At 45.5% G+C, this 18,759-nt stretch overlaps 1 protein-coding gene across 16 annotated transcripts in view; it reads right to left on the bottom strand.

The window, feature by feature from the left end:
- Positions 1–629: 629 nt before the first annotated feature.
- The window catches only part of KTN1 (kinectin 1), a 78,543-nt gene continuing 60,413 nt past the window's right edge, over positions 630–18,759 (bottom strand). For 8 of the 16 annotated variants that reach the window (XM_053945696.1, XM_053945702.1, XM_053945699.1 and 5 more), the window contains 12 exons: positions 17,575–17,661; positions 15,669–15,758; positions 14,573–14,653; positions 13,904–13,993; positions 13,733–13,825; positions 12,181–12,252; positions 11,654–11,737; positions 11,368–11,451; positions 9,012–9,095; positions 7,605–7,697; positions 2,040–2,159; positions 630–908 (listed from right to left, as the gene is read on the bottom strand). In XM_053945696.1, coding sequence (XP_053801671.1) covers positions 2,055–2,159; positions 7,605–7,697; positions 9,012–9,095; positions 11,368–11,451; positions 11,654–11,737; positions 12,181–12,252; positions 13,733–13,825; positions 13,904–13,993; positions 14,573–14,653; positions 15,669–15,758; positions 17,575–17,661 — 963 coding nt within the window. In that variant the 3' untranslated portion in view covers positions 630–908; positions 2,040–2,054. The remainder of the gene's footprint in view (positions 909–2,039; positions 2,160–7,604; positions 7,698–9,011; positions 9,096–11,367; positions 11,452–11,653; positions 11,738–12,180; positions 12,253–13,732; positions 13,826–13,903; positions 13,994–14,572; positions 14,654–15,668; positions 15,759–17,574; positions 17,662–18,759) is intronic. The other 8 variants (XM_053945709.1, XM_053945703.1, XM_053945710.1 and 5 more) reach the window with 4 other exon arrangements.

Raw genomic sequence — 18,759 nt, 5'->3', positions numbered from 1 at the left:
AAACCCTCTCCCAGAACTCCTTCCACCCCAGACTCCCACCCAGGGGAGATCTGGGGCAGATGGACACACTCTGCTCCCCACTGGCCTTGCCACATCCAGTGTTCCCAGCTGTTCCTCCCCCTGGCACTCCCTGATCTTCCCCAAAGACATGGCCCTGAACCACAATTTACATGGCTCTTGGATGGGGATTTCCTGTCTTTTTTTTAAACCCTAATAGCTTTTCTTTAGAACAAAAACTCACTCCCCAGTTTGTCTCTTCTCAAGCTGGTGCCTCCTCCTCTGCCCAAAAACAAGGACAGTGAGTGCAGCCTGATGCTCATTTCGGGGAGGGGAGAGGTGGAAACCTCACCTGAGTCATCCAAACTCACTTGAAAGAAGAGAGCAGGAACACCTTGAATAATAGCATCCCTTTATTTGCTGACACCATTACAAAAACTGATTACATTAGCAACCAAAAAAAAAAAAAAAAAAAAAAAAAAAAGGAGTGTTTACTTGAGGTTGAAGTCAGAGGCAGCTAATCCCAAAAACGTAATTAAGTAAAACAGTGTACAACATCAGTATTAAAATGTCATTTCCCATTGGTGACTTTACCACTTTGGAGTTTTCTGAACAAGATTTATTGAGCAAAATAAGATAAAAGATTATGTGTTTACTGTCTCTCCAGGAATGTAAAGGTCTAATTATCCAAACAGGTTTGTTTTTATTATAAAACTAAACTCTGGAGGTGTCTACAGAGTTGGGGTTTTTTCTTTAAATCAGTAGTCTAACAAGGATTAGAAAAGACAAAACTCTGTTCAGTGTTTCTGACGAAGTAGAAAGGGTGAAAACATAAATAAGGCTTTAATTTGGCAAAATATAATACAATGCCTTCTGCTATCCTCAAATGAACGATTCCCCCGTGATTCACTCTGCAAGAGAAACACAAATCAGGTCAGAGGAGCAGCCTCCCAAGGAGGGTTATAACAATTCCATCATTCCAGCACCTTGCCTGCATTCCCTTGGTGCCAGGCACCAGGAAGGCCAGGGGAACGAGCCTGGGTGGTGGAGGCTGAGCAGGACCGGCCTCCCAGAGCAGAGGCCAAGGTGCAGCAGCACCTCCCTCCCACCTGGACACCCAGGTACCCTCTGCCAGCTCTCCTACAAAGGCAGGAGCATAAAAAGCACCTGAATCAGGAATACAACAAGTCCCATCCTCAGCAGATGAAAGGGAGCTCTGACACTCCTTGTTCAGTGCTGCCTCCCAAGACAAACAGTTCCCACTTCAGACCCAAATCTGCACCAGCTTCCTTAAAAGGTTCAGTGTCTTGAGCTTATGCAACCTTCAGCTAACTCTGGGTCATTTCACTTGATCAGCACAAAGGTCCAGGTTTCCAAGCTGGCTGAGTATTAAAATTAAAGCCTTGTCCACGTGTCTGGAACTGGATGAAGAGCTCATGGCTGGTGTTCAGACACTCCCAGCCAGCCACTGCCGTGGGTTATTTTATATCCTCCCTCCCAAAGCAATCAGAGCATGGGAGTGCAGACAGTTGGCTGGTGGAGCAAACAAAGAGGGAAAAAGGCTCTGGGAGAACAAAACTTGGGGCAACCTGCTGCAGGAAGTAGCAGGGAGTGGGAGGGAAGGTGGAATTACATGTCTACAGAGGGACATGGGGACTGCAGATTAGCCTCAGCTAATTGACATGTGCATCCAGACAGGAACAAATCCAGTGCCTGCCAGGAGCTTTTTATGATTTGCATGTACAATTTGGGTGAGTATTAGGAAAAGATTCTTCACTGAAAGTGTTAGCAGGGTCAGGCATTAGAACAGGGCAGTGATGGAATCTCCATCCCTGGATGTGGCACTTGGGGACATGGTCAGTGGCAGAGCTGGGGGAAAGGCTGGACTCAGTGTCTCAGAAAGCTTTTCCAACCTTAATAATTCACTGATTCTAAAAAGTCTCATATTCTGACATGAGAGTTGTTAATTTGAACAAAGTCCCACCATAACACACCAGTGGCCTTCCCAACAGCTGAACTGGGGGGCCACTGTCCACACCCACCTGGCTGTAGTGTCCTCATCCCTTTGACAGCATTTGGCTTATTGACACGAGCAGCTTCTTGAGGTGACCCACATCCTGGGTAAGATTCACCACCACATTCCGCCTTTTATCACTCAGTTCCTGGAAGAAGGGAAAAAGAAAGGAAATCATTAAAAGCTCATTTACAATCTAATTACCAAGAAAGCCTAGAATTAGATCCTCTGTATAAAATTACAACTGCTGGTGCAGATGGGAACAATTCTTGTCAGTCAGAGGGTTATGGCCACGTTTAAGGAGAGCATGGTTCAAAGTCAAGGAGCCCTTTCCTGTTCCAGGGAATCACCTGCACATCCAGCTCCTGCCCTCCCTGCCTGGGACTCCAGCACTCCCTGCTTCCAGGAATTGTGCTGGTATCCACAGCTATCCAGCCTCAAAGATTATTTCCCCATGGCTGAACCCCCCAACAGATGTGGTTTATAACACAGGTCAGGGTGCACAGCTGATGCCTCAGGTTTTAGCTTTTCTATTTTTCACATTCTGTGCTGCTTTAGTGTGTATTTCTAAGCTTCACATGAGGGGATGGTGAGCTCTCTTCACAGAGCAGGGAGACAAAACAATTCCTGCTCTAGCTGGGCACCAAGGACAAATGATCCAAATCTCAGGCCCAGGAGCACAAACAACGTGGGCTGGAGAGAGAAAAACAAGAAGGGTGGGACTGCATGGGCTGGAGCTGTAATTGGACAATTAAATCCAATATGCAAATGGAGCAGAACTGATCAGTGAGAGACCCCGTGAGCAGTTGTGTATTTTGTGACCATTTTGGTTCATCTTGGGTGTAGCCCTGGCTGGGTTCTTGTGCTGCCCAAGGTGGATCCATTGAGGCCTCCTAATAAATCCCTACTTTATTCTTTAACTCAGTCTGGTCTCTGTTCTAGGCCAGCCTTCACAAGGCATCACAGGCACAACTCCTGACCCCACAACTGGACCAGCAGAACTCCTGCACCACCAAGGACTGGGTGTGACTGAGGAGCTGTGGGGTGGTGTCCTCAGCAGTACCCAACACCCCAGCCCAAGGCAGCTCCAGCTGGGAAACAGCCTTTGGAACAGCTGCCTGGAGATCCACACCCTTCCCCACCCACAGCCATCCCACGGATTCACCCTCTGCTCCAGACCCCTGGGAAATTCCCACTTGCCAGCAACAGCTGGACTTAAATTAGGGCTTCACATAACAGTCCAAGCAGCAGAAAACAGGAGAAAGGGAAAAATGAAAGCTACCATGAGCTAGAAAGTTTCCTGTGCTGAAATTAAAATGCTGAGCTTGTGTTTTGAAACAAAAATAAAAGCCTTTTTTTTTTTCTAAGATTTCCAGAGTTTCTTAATCAGGAAGTGTCATTCCAGCTGAAGATGGACTCTCCCCCTCCTTCCTCCCTGCCTGTCAGCCTTGCTGGGCTAACAGTGCTGTGTAATCCTTGTTTTATTTTATATTTATTGATTAATTAATCCCTGGGTTATTATATTCATTGATTAACTCCTCCAAAGACACAGAGAGCACTCCACATCTAACACACACACACCTTACTGCTCCTTACTCAGCTCAGAACACAGACATGCAGATCACCGGCAGGAGAGCTTTTCCTTGAAATTTAACAGCTAAAAATAAGCAACTCTGCCACGGTGTCAGCAATGCAGAAGTTCCCAGCTCTCCACAGGAGCACAGAGGTGTTTGCAGGCTCTCAGCATCCGTCAGCCCCGCTCTGGTGTTACCCACAGAATGAGACTGATGCATAATGCGGGTGCAAATCTCTCCCCAGAGCTCCAGGGAAATTAGAGGGAGCTCAGAGAGGGCCATTTCCCTGCTCCCATTTGGCTGGAAATGCAAAATGAGCAGTAAATCAAACTCAAGCACCTGCACCATTACAGAAACTACTCCGGGCTCAGACAAGAGAACAAAACAATCTGCAGCAAAGCTCTTACTCCTGTGCAACTGGTAAACATTTTTCTACTGTAAAAAAAAAAAAAAAATCATTGGGATCTGTATTAGAGTAGCCTTAACCTGTTTTACCCTTATTAAAACAGAAAATCAGGTCTGTCAAGGTTGAGACTTGGCTTAGCAAGTCTCATGCAGACTAATGGAAGTGGAAAGGCAAAGGCAATTAGCAGCCAGTAGGTGAATTAATCCAGCAGTGACCAGCAGTGAGGCTGCCTGGGCAGCAGCACAGAAGCAGCAGGAGCAAGGAAGGAGCCCTCCAGTGCATTCCCAGCCCCCTCTCTGGGAACAGCTCCTCCCTCCCTCCCTCCCTCATTTACTGCATCTCCCTTCTGTTCTGTGACCTCACTAATGTCAGGCAGTGTTCACTCATGAATTATAGACACATCCCCAATCCTCCTGGGGCCAATCCTGACTAGATCCCAATGGATTTGGGCTCAGCACAGCCCTCCTGCAGCTCCTGCTAACCCAGGAGTGCACAGCTGCCTCACACTGCTGAGCCCCAGCCCTCTGCTCTCCATGACTTGGGGGGAAATTGAGGTCACACAAACAGAAGAAATCCTTCCCTGTGAGGGTGGGGAGGCCCTGGCACAGCTGTGGCTGCCCCTGGATCCCTGGAAGTGTTCCAGGCCAGGTTGGACAGGGCTTGGAGCAGCCTGGCACAGTGGAAAGTGTCCCAGTGGGACTGGACGGTTCTTAAGGCCCCTTCCAACCCAAACCACTCTGGGAATCTGTGACTCCACTTCTTTGGGAGATGAGGATGAAGAGAGGATGAGGAGGGTAGTGGAGAAGCCCCTGTGATTTCAGACCCAGCAGCTGAAAGAGGAGCTGAAGTGTCTGGACAGATTTCCCCTGGAATCTGTCACATATGGCATTCCCAGTTTCCAGTGATGGACTGCTCTGCACTGAGATTTGGGGGGAAAAGCACATTAGATTGCACATAAGCCTCAAAATAAGCTCAGTGCCTAAGCAAGCTGCTGAATATAAATGACTTCCTTAAAGCACACTAAAAGCCCCCTTTAGTCATCAGCTGGTCCCATAAGTGACAAAGCAGCTGATTAGAAACCCCAAATGGTCTATTTTTAAATAGAAAGAAAAAGAGTCTAAAGAAAACACTCAGAGTGTGTTTGAGGGTTTATCATTTCTCAATTTTGGGTTGGTTCCAGCACCCAGAAGGAACAAATATGTTCATTTTCAAGCATGTGTTTTCAGGTCCTTAGTAAAAAAAAAAAAAAATAAAAAGGCACTGTTGCTAGGTGGAAGTGGCTGGAAGACTTTTTTTTTTTTGATCTCAGAGCTATTTTCAGCTGGGTTTTTAGGCTTCTGGGGAGATAGTTTCCTTTTCTCCCCTCAAAAAGAGGAAAAAAAAAAAGGCAGCAGAAAAGGCTTGGAGAAAAGATAATGTTCTAATTCCAGCCTCTGCCAATGGCTACCTGTCAAGAGTGCTGCTTAGACAATTAATGTATTTTTACTAATGAAGGCTTAATTGCAGGTTTATTAGGACTGTTTTTCCACACTCCTCTTTAGAATAAAGCCATGGATATTCTGGCAGAAACCTGGGCTCCAGGATGTGCAGCAGGAGCAGAGCAATGCGAGAGCCAGAGGGGTTCTGTGAGTTAAGGCAATTAAACCAAAGGAGCACATTTTGGGCCACCACAGGGCACAGCTAATGACAGGAGGGCTGCCCAGAGCCACCAGCCACGAGTGCCATGGCTGATGGCACTGCTGTCCCCACGTGGATAAGCCATGAAGGCACAGCACAGGGAGCTGGGCTTTGGCTCCAGAGGGGCTTTTCTCCAGCCTGCTGCAGACAGGGAAACAGCACCTGACTGGCACTGATGCCTCAGGTTTTAGCTTTTCTATTTTTCACATTCTGTGCTGCTTTAGTGTGTAATTCTGAGCTTCACATGAGGGGATGGTGAGCTCTCTGCACAGAGCAGGGAGACAAAACAATTCCTGCTCCAGCTGGGGACCAAGGACAAATGATCCAAATCTCAGGCCCAAGAGCACAAACAGCGTGGGCTGGAGAGAGAAAAACAAGAAGGATGGGACTGCATGGGCTGGAGCTGGAATTGGACAATGAACTCCAATATGCAAATAGAGAAGAACTTATAAAAGTGTGAGACTCCATGACTGGTCACCCATTTTGGGACCATTTTGGTTCATCTTGGGTGCAGCCCTGGCTGGGCTCTTGTGCTGCCCAAGGAGGATCCATTGAGGCCTTTTAATAAATCCCCACTTTATTCTTTAGCTCTGTCCAGTCTCTGCTCTAGGGCAGCCTGCACAAGGCATCAGCAGCAGAAGCCTCTGGCCTCCCCTGGGAACACAGGGAGGGCTCAGCAGCTCTCCCATCCTCCAGGACTCAGCTCCCAGGGTTGGCACATCTGCAGTCTCACAGGCCCAGCTGCATCTCTGGCTCAGCCACGGCGCCGTGGTCCATCCCGAGCCCAGCGCAGGGGTCCATCAGCATCCATGAGTGATGAGCCTGGAAAAGCCATTTCATCCCTGCTAATGACTACAAAGGCTTTCCTGCAGCTCTCCTCAGAGGACCCCGAGCTTCCTCTCGCAGCTGATGAAGCCACTTAGGTTCAGCAGCTAAAAGGAGTTGATATAAATTATTTGTGCTATCTGCAAGTGCTCCTCTCCCCCTCAAACGACAGCAGGTCCTTCCACTCTGTCCCTCAGAAGAAAATGGGGAATGAGCTCCATTGACACCTCTGAGCTGGGAGAGAATCTCCTTCAGCCCTCTGGAAAGTTATCCCAGGGCTGGTGTGAAAGCTCTTTTTGCCAGAGATGGAAAAAGCCAGTGACCTGACCCCAGCCCAGCCCCCTGTGCAGGTGGTGTCTTTAGGGCAGCACTCTGAGGACCAGCTCCACACCCAGCCGTGCTGACAGCAACCCACAGGCTCAGGGGAGCCACCTGCCCACCCAATTCCAGACCCTAAAGCTGGAATGCCACTGCTGGAGGATACAGGAACACCAGCAGTCTGCAGAGTCACCTGCCCACAGCGCTCAGGGCTGCTCCCTACCGAAGCTCATCTTAGCAACATTTTGCTGCTGGGCCACATCAAGGTCAACACAAATTCCCAGCAGCCAGGACCAGCTGAAATCAAGTTCTGGCTCTTGGCCACAGCTGCAGAGGAGCAGAAGGAACCATGTTCTGGCAAGAGAATCTGTCTCAGTGTAACAGGTTGTGCAAGACTGCATTTCTTTGGCATTGCTGATGTCAGAAGGGCAAACCCAACAGTGTTTTCAGCCCACTTAGTCATCAGCAGAGTTATTTTTGGCTTCCTTTTTCCCTTTGTGAAGGGACAAGTCTGGGGATCTCCCCACTTTTGCCCAAACCAAAGCAAAACCCCATCAAAAGCCCAGAATCCCTCCCCTCCCTCCTTGCAAATCTGAGCCACAGGAAGGAGGTCACGATCCAGACAGCAGCAAAATTCCCAGTGAGTCCTTGACATCCTGGCAAGCTGTAGCACTGGAATCTTCATAAAGCCCCCATCACCCAAACATCCTGTTCCTCTGCTGGACCTCACTTCCCAAAGTTGCCACTTTGAGATTTGTGTGGCCCCTGAGCACGAGCTCCAGGAATCACTCACCGAGTCTGTGCAAACGTCGCTGTTTTCAATAACATTGGCATCTCCAAAAACCTTCCCAATTTCTCTCTCGAGAGCTGCCAAAGACTCCTGGGCCTGTAAGGGAAAGACAGGATTAAAAAAAAGACATATAAAACAAAAAAGAAGAAACAAGGAAGGCACAACAATTAGCACAGCCCCATCTCCCTGAGAGCACCAGAGACACAGGAAATCACTGTTGAGAAGGAAATCTGTTTTATGCCAGATTTGCTCCAGGGATCAATCCATTTGCCATGACTGACATGTCTCCTCACAATCAGCATGTTGCACGTCAGCCTGTCTGCATCTGAGAGCAATCCTACAGGGAAGCTTTAATAGTCTCACATCAAGTTACTAGGTAAAAAATCATGCAGTACATTTCATAAAAGGAGGAGTGCAGGTCTCCAAAATCCTAACCCCAGCTCTGTATTTATGTGGAATACACCATGAACCATGGACATCAACACAGCTGGCTTTGTATGTCAACACCCAACATAACTGTCCAGAGCAAGATGCTTTAAATTCTTTATTACAGTAAGTTTCCTTTAGCTTCTCACCTCCTCCAGTGCTTTTGTGATCATCTATCCCTGTCCAGGACAAGATATGCTCCCCCAGCAGCATTTCCCACTCCAATCCTGGAAGAACTCAGCCCAATTTGATACTGTGCTGGAGGAACAAGGTGCTGCAGAGTCAGGAGCCAGAGTCCAGCCACTCCACAGGCTACTCCTGTCTCCATTTACCAATTCTCCCATTGTTTCTGGAGTGACAGACAGCACTGAGACCTCTCAGGCTTCAACATCTTCCACTCCAACCCATCTTGTAAGAGCAGTCATTGAGGAAAAGCACAGGAAACCCACCTGTTTGTCCCATCACACTTGCACAGATCTAACTTTTAGGATTTGCAGTCTCCTGGTTTATAGTGGATATGCTGCCACATGCAAAAGGGAAGATGCTTTGTAAACCAGCTTGCAACCCTCTGCCACTTGAGACTGGATTTAAAAGCCTCAGGCTGTAGTGTGGGTGGAGGGCTGTGGGATGGGCTTTTTGTTAGGCTGGAGTTTCTTTTAAATAAAGAATTATTTGTCAGCCTCAATTCACCACTTGTGTCTATTGCCATAAAATTATCATGAACAGGGGAGTCTTTCAAGAAGGATGATTAAACAGAGCTTTTAGCTGCAGTTTTATCATTTCATTTTATCATTATCATATTAGCTGCAGTTTCATGCATTTCTGACATGGAGGAAGAGCTCTTACAGTTCCAGCCAGTGGAGCAAGACACCCCACCAGCTCTAATCAAGTTCCTTCAAATCATCACTTCCAGCACTGCAAAACTACAGACATTGGGGGGTTTTGTTAACATTTGTATGTGCAATTGCTAAGAATCCTGCTTACCTTGGGCAAGTCACCAGCTACTTTTTCTCTCTCGTTTTGATCAACTTTGAGTTTTGATAGTGTTTCATTTAGCTGTGTTTTCAGCTGCAAAACAGTAACCAAGCAAATCAGTTTCACTCACACACACAGATCTCCTCTGTCCCAGGGATTAACCCAGTGCACATGGACTGCAAAAGGAGTAAGATTTACTAACAATTACTGCACACAGCGGATTAGTGGACATGTATGATGAGGTTTTACCAGGACAGTCAAGGAAGAGAGACTCCATCTGTAAAGATAAAGGTAAAGAATGGAAACTACAGAAGACAAAAACGAGGTTGGCATTGGCTTCCTTACGAGTGGTTTCAACTTTGCAACTCCATTCCAGGAGGAGCATCAGCCTCTCCAGCATCCTCATCAAGGGAGTCAGCCCAGACTCCAACTTAATTCACGGCAAATATGCAAAAATGAAGATTGTCATCTTGCTAGAGCAGGCTAAACAGTCTCTCTACTGCTGAACAAACTAAAAAGCTCTACTTATCTTCTTAATAAAGCACCACTTACTACAACTATGTTGACTTAACCAGTCTGTTAATGGCACATCAAGGCATGAATCACTGACAGGGGGATATTAACTTGTCGATTGTGTTTAGATTCAATCCAAAATAGTGAAACTATTTCAGTCAAGAGGGATGAATACTTCGTACTGGCTGCAGTCAGTACTTAAACTGCAGCTTTTCCAAAGGATACACAGTTTTTTAAAGGATATTTTGATTGCTCTTCAACACAGCACACAGAACCAGCCAGAGCACTTGAGGCTTGAGCCTCAAACAGAAGTGCTAACAAGGAGCTCGAGTGCCAATTTTGTTGGATTTGTGCCTCTGAAGTGTGCTGTGCTAATGTTCACTATTCCTGCTGTCAATCTTCCTGGAAGCCAGCAGGAGATTAAAGGAGGGAACAATGGGCTACTCAGAGCCCTGAATTTTTACTGACTCCAAACCTACACATTGTGTTTGTCTCACCCTTGGAAGGCTTCCCCCTTTGGAGCACCTGGGCTGGTGAATGCTGGGCTTACACATTTTGGGGAAGCTCCTCTGCAGTTTCAGCTTCTCCTTGCTTACCTTTTAAATAGAGGGGAACACATTCTGAAATGCCACCATTTCTATTCCTCAGCCTCCTGCAGAAGCCACTCACACACACTCAGGAGAGCATTCCTGAGCCAGCTGCATGGAGGTGGTTGTTTAACACATCTTCACCCTCCCACCAGCACAGCACCATCACATTGCACTCAGGCTGCCCTAGCAGGGAGCTCAGCTTTTTAAGCTTTTGTTGGGCACAGACATAATAAATTACTGCCTCAAAGAGGTTGGTGTTTACTGATTAACTCCAAGATGTGCATTCAATACCCATTTTCCTTGCTTTCAGAATGAGAGGCTTTGCTTGCTGAGGGTAGTGTACTATTAACTTAAGCACATTGTTACTGTGGTGATGGTTATTTTTCTAAATCAACTGTTTCAGCCCAGTTACATCAGTGGCAGTAGCCTGGCTGTCCCATCATCCCACAGACATGGTGACAGGGACAACCCTCCCTAATTCTGGCTCAAAAGCAGGAAAGCACTGGCCAAACACAAGCAGAGGAAGGCTCTGACTGCTCCTGCAGCCTTAAAAAACAGGTCACTGAAACAAGTGAGAAGGGAAAGGGCTCAAAATGGAAAACCATGCATCCTTAGGTCTATCCTGCTAATCCAAGTCCTTCTTGAGAAAGCTGCTATAGGAGCATTATTGGCTGGAAGCATTTCTAGCCAAACAGGCTGTAATACATGCAAGCCCCAAGCCAGCACAGCCATTCAGCCACAGCAGGGCAGCAGCAGCTGAATGGCTGAATACTCTGAATTAATCCAACTTTGGGTCTGGCCAATTTCTGTCCAAACAGAGCAGGATGGAAAAGGCTCTGCACAGTCTCGGTAGCAGACTATCCGGCTATCTGCACGGATAGCACTGCTGCATTCTCAAAAGCTTTGGAGGGGAAAAAAAAAAACCCACCAGAGGAGAATAATCCTCCAGTTAAAGTGATGAGAGCACCAATTTTGTTGCTCCAAGGACATTACATTTGCTGCTGCATATGCCTACGCTGCAAATCTTCTCAAGAAGTTTAAGGAATGGAAGTCTTACAGACTTGGGGAAAAAGTCTTAAGAACCAGACATGCTATTGTTAGGAGCAGAGAAAAGAGACAAATTGTAAAAGTCAGACTACATAAATGATTTCAATGGACAAAAATATCAAGTTGAAGAGGTTAGCAGAACAGACAGGATTTGAAATAAGTCTCCACTTCAGACGTATGCTGGGAGCCTCATTTGCGCCCAACAAGCTTCTTACCAAATTTAACTCTTCATTCTGTCTTACTGCTTCAGAATATGAATCATCAAGTTTTTTCTGCAATTCAGTCAAGAGATCTTTGAGCTGAAATGAAGTTTAGAGTTTTAGGATTTGTCTCCTTAGTATGCCCGTTCTCTTCTGCTCAGTTATTAGTGTGCTGCTCTACCCTAAAGTCACAAGCATACAAACTCCTCAGCCACAGGGGCTAAGCACTGGGTTAGTTTGCCAGCCAAATGGTAACCAAAAGGAAAAAAAAAAAAAATAAAGCTTGGACAATTATGTTTACCTCTCTGACTTCTGAAACATAAGTAGATCGTTCTATTTCTGCCTTTTCTAGTTCACTTTCCAAATGTTCTCTCTCTTTTTTAAGCTAGAAACAGAAAAACAGAGTTAAAACAGATGTTTTCAGTGCTTTCTTGTAGTATCATTTGCTTGATTTATAATTGGCTGTAAATTTCTATCAAATATTCCATGATGTTTAGAGAGCATTTCAAGCCCAGCGATTGCACAGGGCAGATTTAAACATCAAAAATAAGATGAGAAGAGAAAGAATCAAGCCCATGGTTGTCAACAAGCAGTGAACTGCTCAGTCTCCCAAGAAAGAGCCCCAGTGGGTGAGTACAGAAGTAAAAACCACAACAGCTTTTCCAGTTTCTCTGCCTTTTAAAAACACTGCCCCAAAGGCTCAGGTTAAACTGCAGCACAAGCTGTGCCACTGGCAGGAGAGAAGTTCAGATTTACAGCACAAGCCTAAATTGTGTTTCAAACAACATAAAGCTTCAAAGACAAGAAGAAAAAACCACCTGCACGTACAGTTTCAACTTCTTTGTTTTCTTCCTTTAACCTCTCCACCTCGTGCTGCAAAGAAGTGACCACGGAACGTATCTGCAGTTTGGGGAAAAATAAAGATATTTAGTTGGGTTGGTCTGAGACAAACTCCTCATAAATACACAAGATAGTAGAAATGATCTAAGAATATTAAGGATGAAATCAGACTGGTTGAATAAAATAAGATGCTCACTCAAATAATTCAATTTACTGAGTCTACACCATTCCTACCTATTCCCACCCCAAATTCTTTGACCTATTGAGAGCCCACATGCCTGAAAGATTTGGAATGTAAGCACTAATCCAGCTGTCCATTAGCCATGGTAAGGAAAGAATCCTTCCCAGACTGGGAATATTCACCATCCACATACCCAAACCCAGCATTTTTAGCCTTATCTGGGGCTGTGTAAGTGCAGCAGATGGCAGCACATCTATAGTTCCAGATCTGACAGACTTTATAAGCCCCTCAAACAAAACGTTTATAAATCATCTGTTTGCTGCCAGGCTCACACAGTGGCACTCAAATTTACTAAGCAGAGATACTTTAGAAATTACTTTTTAAAAAAAGCTGTTTGACCTACTTTAATTCTAGATTAGAAAATAAACATAAAAGCTCTTTTTCTTCCCACTTTTGCTATCAACAGAGCCTTCCTAAAAGGAAAGCTTTGCAGGCAATTTCAAGTATAATTAGTTGACCACAATGGATTGAGCAGCACTTTAACAGCTTTCAGAAAACTGTAATGATTCTATGATACTTCAATTTTAGCACAAAGAATCCATATCTGCTCACAAATATATTCAGAAAAAAAAAAACAACTATGTGCTTAATAAAAACAGAGTCCAAGTTACCAGGATCAGAAAAATATGTATTTCTGGGCACATTAATGAGACACTTGTACAGTCAATCTTTGGCTTCCTATCCCATCAGCATTAATTTTATTATTTATTATTTGGCTGCTTCCTGCAGCATATGCAAAGGACTCTCCATCCCTGGACGTGTCCAAGGCCAGGCTGGACAGGCCTTGGAGCAGCCTGGGATAGTGGAAGGTGTCCCTGCCCATGGCAGGGGGTGGAACTGGATGAGCTTTAAGGTCTTTCCAACCCAAACCTTTCTGGGATTCTGTGACTGTGACACAGATTTATCATAATGGTCAAAGACTTTATACCTGTGCTGTTTATTTTTCTTGCTTCTGTAAAAATGGCAACAGAAATAGTGACATAAATCTAAAGGTATCAACAAATCCTCCACTCTTCAGTCTCTTTAGTGGAAATACATTCCTTCAAAAATGAAAATCCAGCCTTTACATGAAGCTCAGTATCAGAGCACCAGAATACCACTGATATGAGGAAATTATTCCTTTTCTACCTGTTACAGGCTTCACCTTTTTCATCCCCAGGTCATGCATACACCAAACCAGGCAGCCAGGGCTGTTCCACACCTGCCTTCACAGAGCTCAGACACCCTCTGTGACTTCAAGCAGAACCTGCCTGGCTGCTGAGGGAAAAAAAAAAAAAAAAAGACCAACTTCAGAAATACCTGTTTAAGTTCCTTCTGTGATTCTTCAACTTTTATCTTCCATTTGCTTTCTTCCTCTTCCACACTTCTCTGTAGCCTTTGTAAAATCCCCTCCTAAGAAGAGAGAGGGATTTGAAAGCTCAGAGCAGAAGAAAGGCAGCTGGAACAGAGGTGACCAGGCATCCCACTTACTGTCTCTGCCAGAACAGATTTGTATTTCTCACACTCCAGCTGCAGCAGGATGTGCATTTCCTCAGCCTCCTTCAACTTCTGCTCCATAGCCTGGCAAAGGAGGAAAGGGACCACAAGAGTCACATCTCAGTGGATGGATTTCAGTTCTATTCATCTTATTTCAGCAAGCAAACTCCTGCAACAAGCAACTATTCATCACTCCTGGGCAGTTCTGTCTTTCCACAGCAAGTGCAATGTTCAGCTACAACTCTCAATACTCAGTCACAAACTTGGAGTCAATGTAAAAAAAACATTACTTAAAGAGAATGGGGATTTTCAATTTCATCAACTCACAATTCCACAAGGTACTTATGGAGGATGCAAATACATTTCTGTGACTATCTGAACAGCAGGTTGCCCAGAGAAGCTGTGGCTGACTCATCTCTGGAAGTGTTCAAGGCCAGGCTGGATGAGGCTTGGAACAACCTGGTCTAGTGACTGGCAACCCTGGCCAAGGCAGGGGGCTGGAACTGGATGGTCTTTAACCCAAACCATTCTAGACTTAATATAAAACAATTTTCTTGTGAGTTCTCTGAGAACCTGAACTTCCCAACCCACAGCACAATTTGTAAGATTTATACTGGACAAATCCATTATGCCACACACCAGCTGTCCATCTTTTGTGCCTACCTTGACATCTTCAGATCCTGAAGCCTCTCTTAGGTATTCTTTAGCCATCTTCTCAAACCCACATATCCACTCACTGTGGCTCTGTTGGGAAATCATTCAGTTAAGGCTGAGAAGAACCTCAGGAGAGCTCTCCTCAGGACATTTGCCTCCCCACTGCTGAGGGAGCAGTGTCCCAGGGTCTCTCAAGTCCCTGGAGCTCACACACAGCCCCATGGTTGTTGTTCAGCCAGTGCCACACACAGCTGGCAGCAACCCAGGAGCACGAGGTGATGAGACACACACAGTTCAGGGGGGCCTGGATGAGCTGAAATGCAGCTGGGTGACAGAGGGACTCCCTGCAAGTGTCAGGGCTCTGCATAAGCACTTGAAGATTCAAAGGAATCTTTCCCCAAATCCCTGAGCACTTCAAGCAGATGCTCTATAACTCTAAGAAGGTTGTTTCATAACCTTACAGAAAGTCCTTTTATCAGGACACTTACTTTAGCACATTTGGGAGCAATTTTAAATATGAATATTCAAAACCTCCAGAGGTTATAATATAAATGAAATGCACCCATGTTTCCAGATTCACTTGATGTTATTTCCCCCATCTGAACCCCATGAACCCAGGGCAAACCTGCATACCACTGAAAGCCACCAAAAATATAAAATATAAATTGGAGATTGGTGCTTTGGAACAAAACAAAACCCCCTAAATTGTATTAGCTGTCACTGAGGCACTGCAGCTCCTCTGGAAAGTTGGGGATATATGGATCCCCATCGTGCCAGGCAGTGAGCAAACACAGCAGGCATCATCCACCCCAGAAAATTTACTATCTCAGTGAGACACAAGATAACACAGGTAAATCAGATGTTGGGGTATAAAAACTACAAGATAATAACTTTTATTTTGTTCTTTTACCACTTCTTGAAGAAACCTATCCGCAGCTTTGCTTCCTTGTGCAAGTAGAGGCATCACCAGCCAGAGACACTCTCACCCCACTGCCAAAACCTCGGGACAGAGGGGCTGAGAGGAAACACTCCAGGACTGCCCAGCACAGCAGGAGCAGAGCTCCCTGACTCCCAGCAGGAGGTTCACAAGAGCCACTTCTCTTACCATGTTGGAAGGAAGAGACACTTTGGGGAAGAGCTTCTGGAGGAGCTGGCGCGTCTCCACCTCGGCAGCTTCCAAATGCTGCTGCTTCTCCTAAAGCAAGAGGAGGGCACAGGTGAGATTGGGCACCACACTCACCGACCTGGCAACAGCCTCTCCTCTGCCTACAGCAATTGACTTAACCCAGGAAGTCTTTTTCTAAGTGAGAAAGGCACTATAGTCTCTAAAATTGCAGTAAATTACTTCAGAAATGGGCACCAAATTGCTTCAGAATTTGGCCTTTGCATTTGCTCTCGCTTAAGCTTTTATTTTCTGAAGTTCTCCTCCAATCTAGCCTGTTTGTACAGAAATTACACCATTGTTCACTTGTCCACAACACAAACTGCACTGTGCTGAGTAACTGCATCCACAGATTGCACCAGCCCTGCCACTCAAGTTAAGTGAGCTCAAAATCAAATACTTTGGTCAATCAACTATTTTTATTTTTTAATCTGTACTTTTAAAATCATTTTAGGTGTGAAAAAAATCACTGTAAGATAACGTCATCACTTCAAAAACAGAGAATTAAAATCAAAAGGAAACTTTGTGTTAATGCACATTTGAACCAGGCCAAGAAAGCAAGATTTTCAAACATTACTTTTAAACACTTAAAAGGAAGCCACTTACATCCTCTCTTCCCAACCCTGGATGCAATGGGAGATAATTATTAGAGCTGTGTGACAATCTCCAGGGTTTTTTTTTGTTAATGCTTTGCAAATATAAACACCCAGAGCCAAAGGCACCACAGATCTGTCCTTCCATGTATTTAACATTAAAAGCAGAGCAGCCACAGGACGTGTGCTTGCTGTGCTTGTGCAGATTAGGTCAGTTTAGCCATACAACACTCAGGCTCTCATTTAAACTTAAATGTAGAAAGCCTGAAAGGCAGAAGGGCAGCTTTCAGCCACAATCCTCCACTGATATTTGGGATTGTTTTTCCCATTGGCATCAGTGCTACTGCCTGGCTGCTCTGAGTTCCTCTGCTGCAAGGGATCGGTGGCGTGACGTGAGCAGGTTGAGATTCAGAGACAGAAACAGACAGGAGACATTAGGTGGTGAGGCTGTGCTGTGTGTTAGTTGGCAGCAATTTAGGAGCCACCATGAAGGGGCAAAAAGCTGTTTTTGCTGAATTCTTCCAGCTGCAAGAGAAAGCAGGCAAGCGTTAGCACACAGCGAGAGCAGGGACAGCTCCTGCCAGCGCAGAGCGGAGACGGCTCCAAAACAGACACACAACCCCAAACCAGAGCTCCTCTGCCCCTGGCTGCTGCTCTCAGGGTTAGTTGGATGCTTTTTCTTTTTGAGTTCTGCACAGTGGCAATGAACACTGAATCAGGCCCACAGCAAACACAAGCTCCTTTCAGAGGAATTCACATCCCAGATCATTTTGAACATTGGTCCAATAGTCCCTGTCGAGTTTCATACACCTTCAAGGAGGAAATTCACAGCTGTGGTCACATCATTTTTCTGAGAAGTTCACAGATTTTTAAATAATAATTTCGTTCTGGTTCTCCCCAGGTCCAACAGATTTGTTCAAGCACAGCCTAAGCCCAGTAGAAGAAAGCAGGTTGCTCACCAGCACAGCTTTTCATCTGGAGCTCCCCACAAATCAAAAACAATTCACGACAGCTCTAACAATTATGCAAACAGAAATCAAAAGTCAGCATGCCCACAAACTAACCAATTAAAAAAAAAAACAAACAAACAACCTAAAGACAACAGGAAGAAGCAGAGGTGAAAGTATATGAATGGTCACTCAGAAGAGATTATACTTAAACTGCAGTAAAAGTTAAATGTCTCCATTTCACTTAAAGAACCAGCTGCAGATCTGCTTCTAGCTTAACGCATCATTTCTAGCAGTCAACATTACAACCTTGGCAGTCTTGTTCACTTTGTCCTGCAGCAATTTTTCAGTTGATGCCAATGCTTCCATTGCTTCCCAGTTTTTCTCCCGAAGGTCCTAATCATTTTTAGAAAGAATGATTTCAGTTCAGCCAATATTCAAACTGTTTTCGCTTTTACTTCAGAGAAATATTTTGCATTACATTCCACCATTTGCATTTAAATGCTGGTTACTGCAAGGTGATTTTGCTGGGGAGTATGAGATACACTAGCAAAAACAGGTGTGATGTTCAAAGAGTCTGATTGAAAAGTGGGGGGGAAAAAAATGCCAATTTCTGCCCAACCTGCCCCAGTGTCCAAAACTGATGCAAGTGCTACTGCAGAGCGTTACCACTACAGCAACCTCACACTTTGACTGCACTTGTAAGAAGAAAGAGGGAAGTTTTCAAAAGTAGTGAGGAACACAGACACCAAACCACAGATTACACAACAGAGTGTTAGGCATGTGGCAGTGCAGAGCCCAGCAAGGACCCAGGAGACATGGAGGTGTGCACATTTACACCCCTGATCCTGCAACCAGACCTCAGCCCAAACCCCGGCGCTGATTTCGGGAACACACAGCTCAGGGTTTGCAGCTCTCTCCACTGCACCCACAGAAAGCTGGTTTGGTGCTCAGCAGCCCTCCTGGGAGGCTCTGGGATTTCAGCAGTGGTGAGCACATCCCAGATCCACGTGGGAAGGCCACGGTGCCACCCTCCTGAGTCTTTCTTGGCGAGGTCATCAAACGTGTACTCCACAAGATGTCAACACGACTCAGAGAGAGCTTGAGAGCTCTTCTAAGAGCAGCCTCACAGCTCTTCTCTAGAAAGGATGGTGGGGCCTTGCAGCAAGGAGATTACAGTGCTTGGGATGTAGATTTCATTTTTTCCAACCCTCAGAGCAAATCTCCTTTAGCAAAGGGCTATTTTGGAAAGGTTGCATTTTAAATTCATCAAAAGCCTAGCAAGCACCTACACGAGTTTTACTTTGCCACTTCTATTAGCTCACAATCCTGAGGGCTGTTCACAGGATACAAACACAACATTGGATAAAACTGAGAAAAAGCTGGCACCTACAGGCCTGGTCTGCCTTTAGCAGCAGCCAGACTTCTGCCTGCAGCACAAAAGGTATTCAGACCTTGTGAATCTGCAGGAAACAAACCTTCTGTTCTACCTTT

This window comes from Vidua chalybeata, chromosome 6 (genome assembly GCF_026979565.1).
Source record: "Vidua chalybeata isolate OUT-0048 chromosome 6, bVidCha1 merged haplotype, whole genome shotgun sequence".
Classification (NCBI taxonomy): Eukaryota; Metazoa; Chordata; class Aves; order Passeriformes; family Viduidae; genus Vidua; species Vidua chalybeata.
This window is presented reverse-complemented; position numbering and strand designations above follow the sequence as displayed.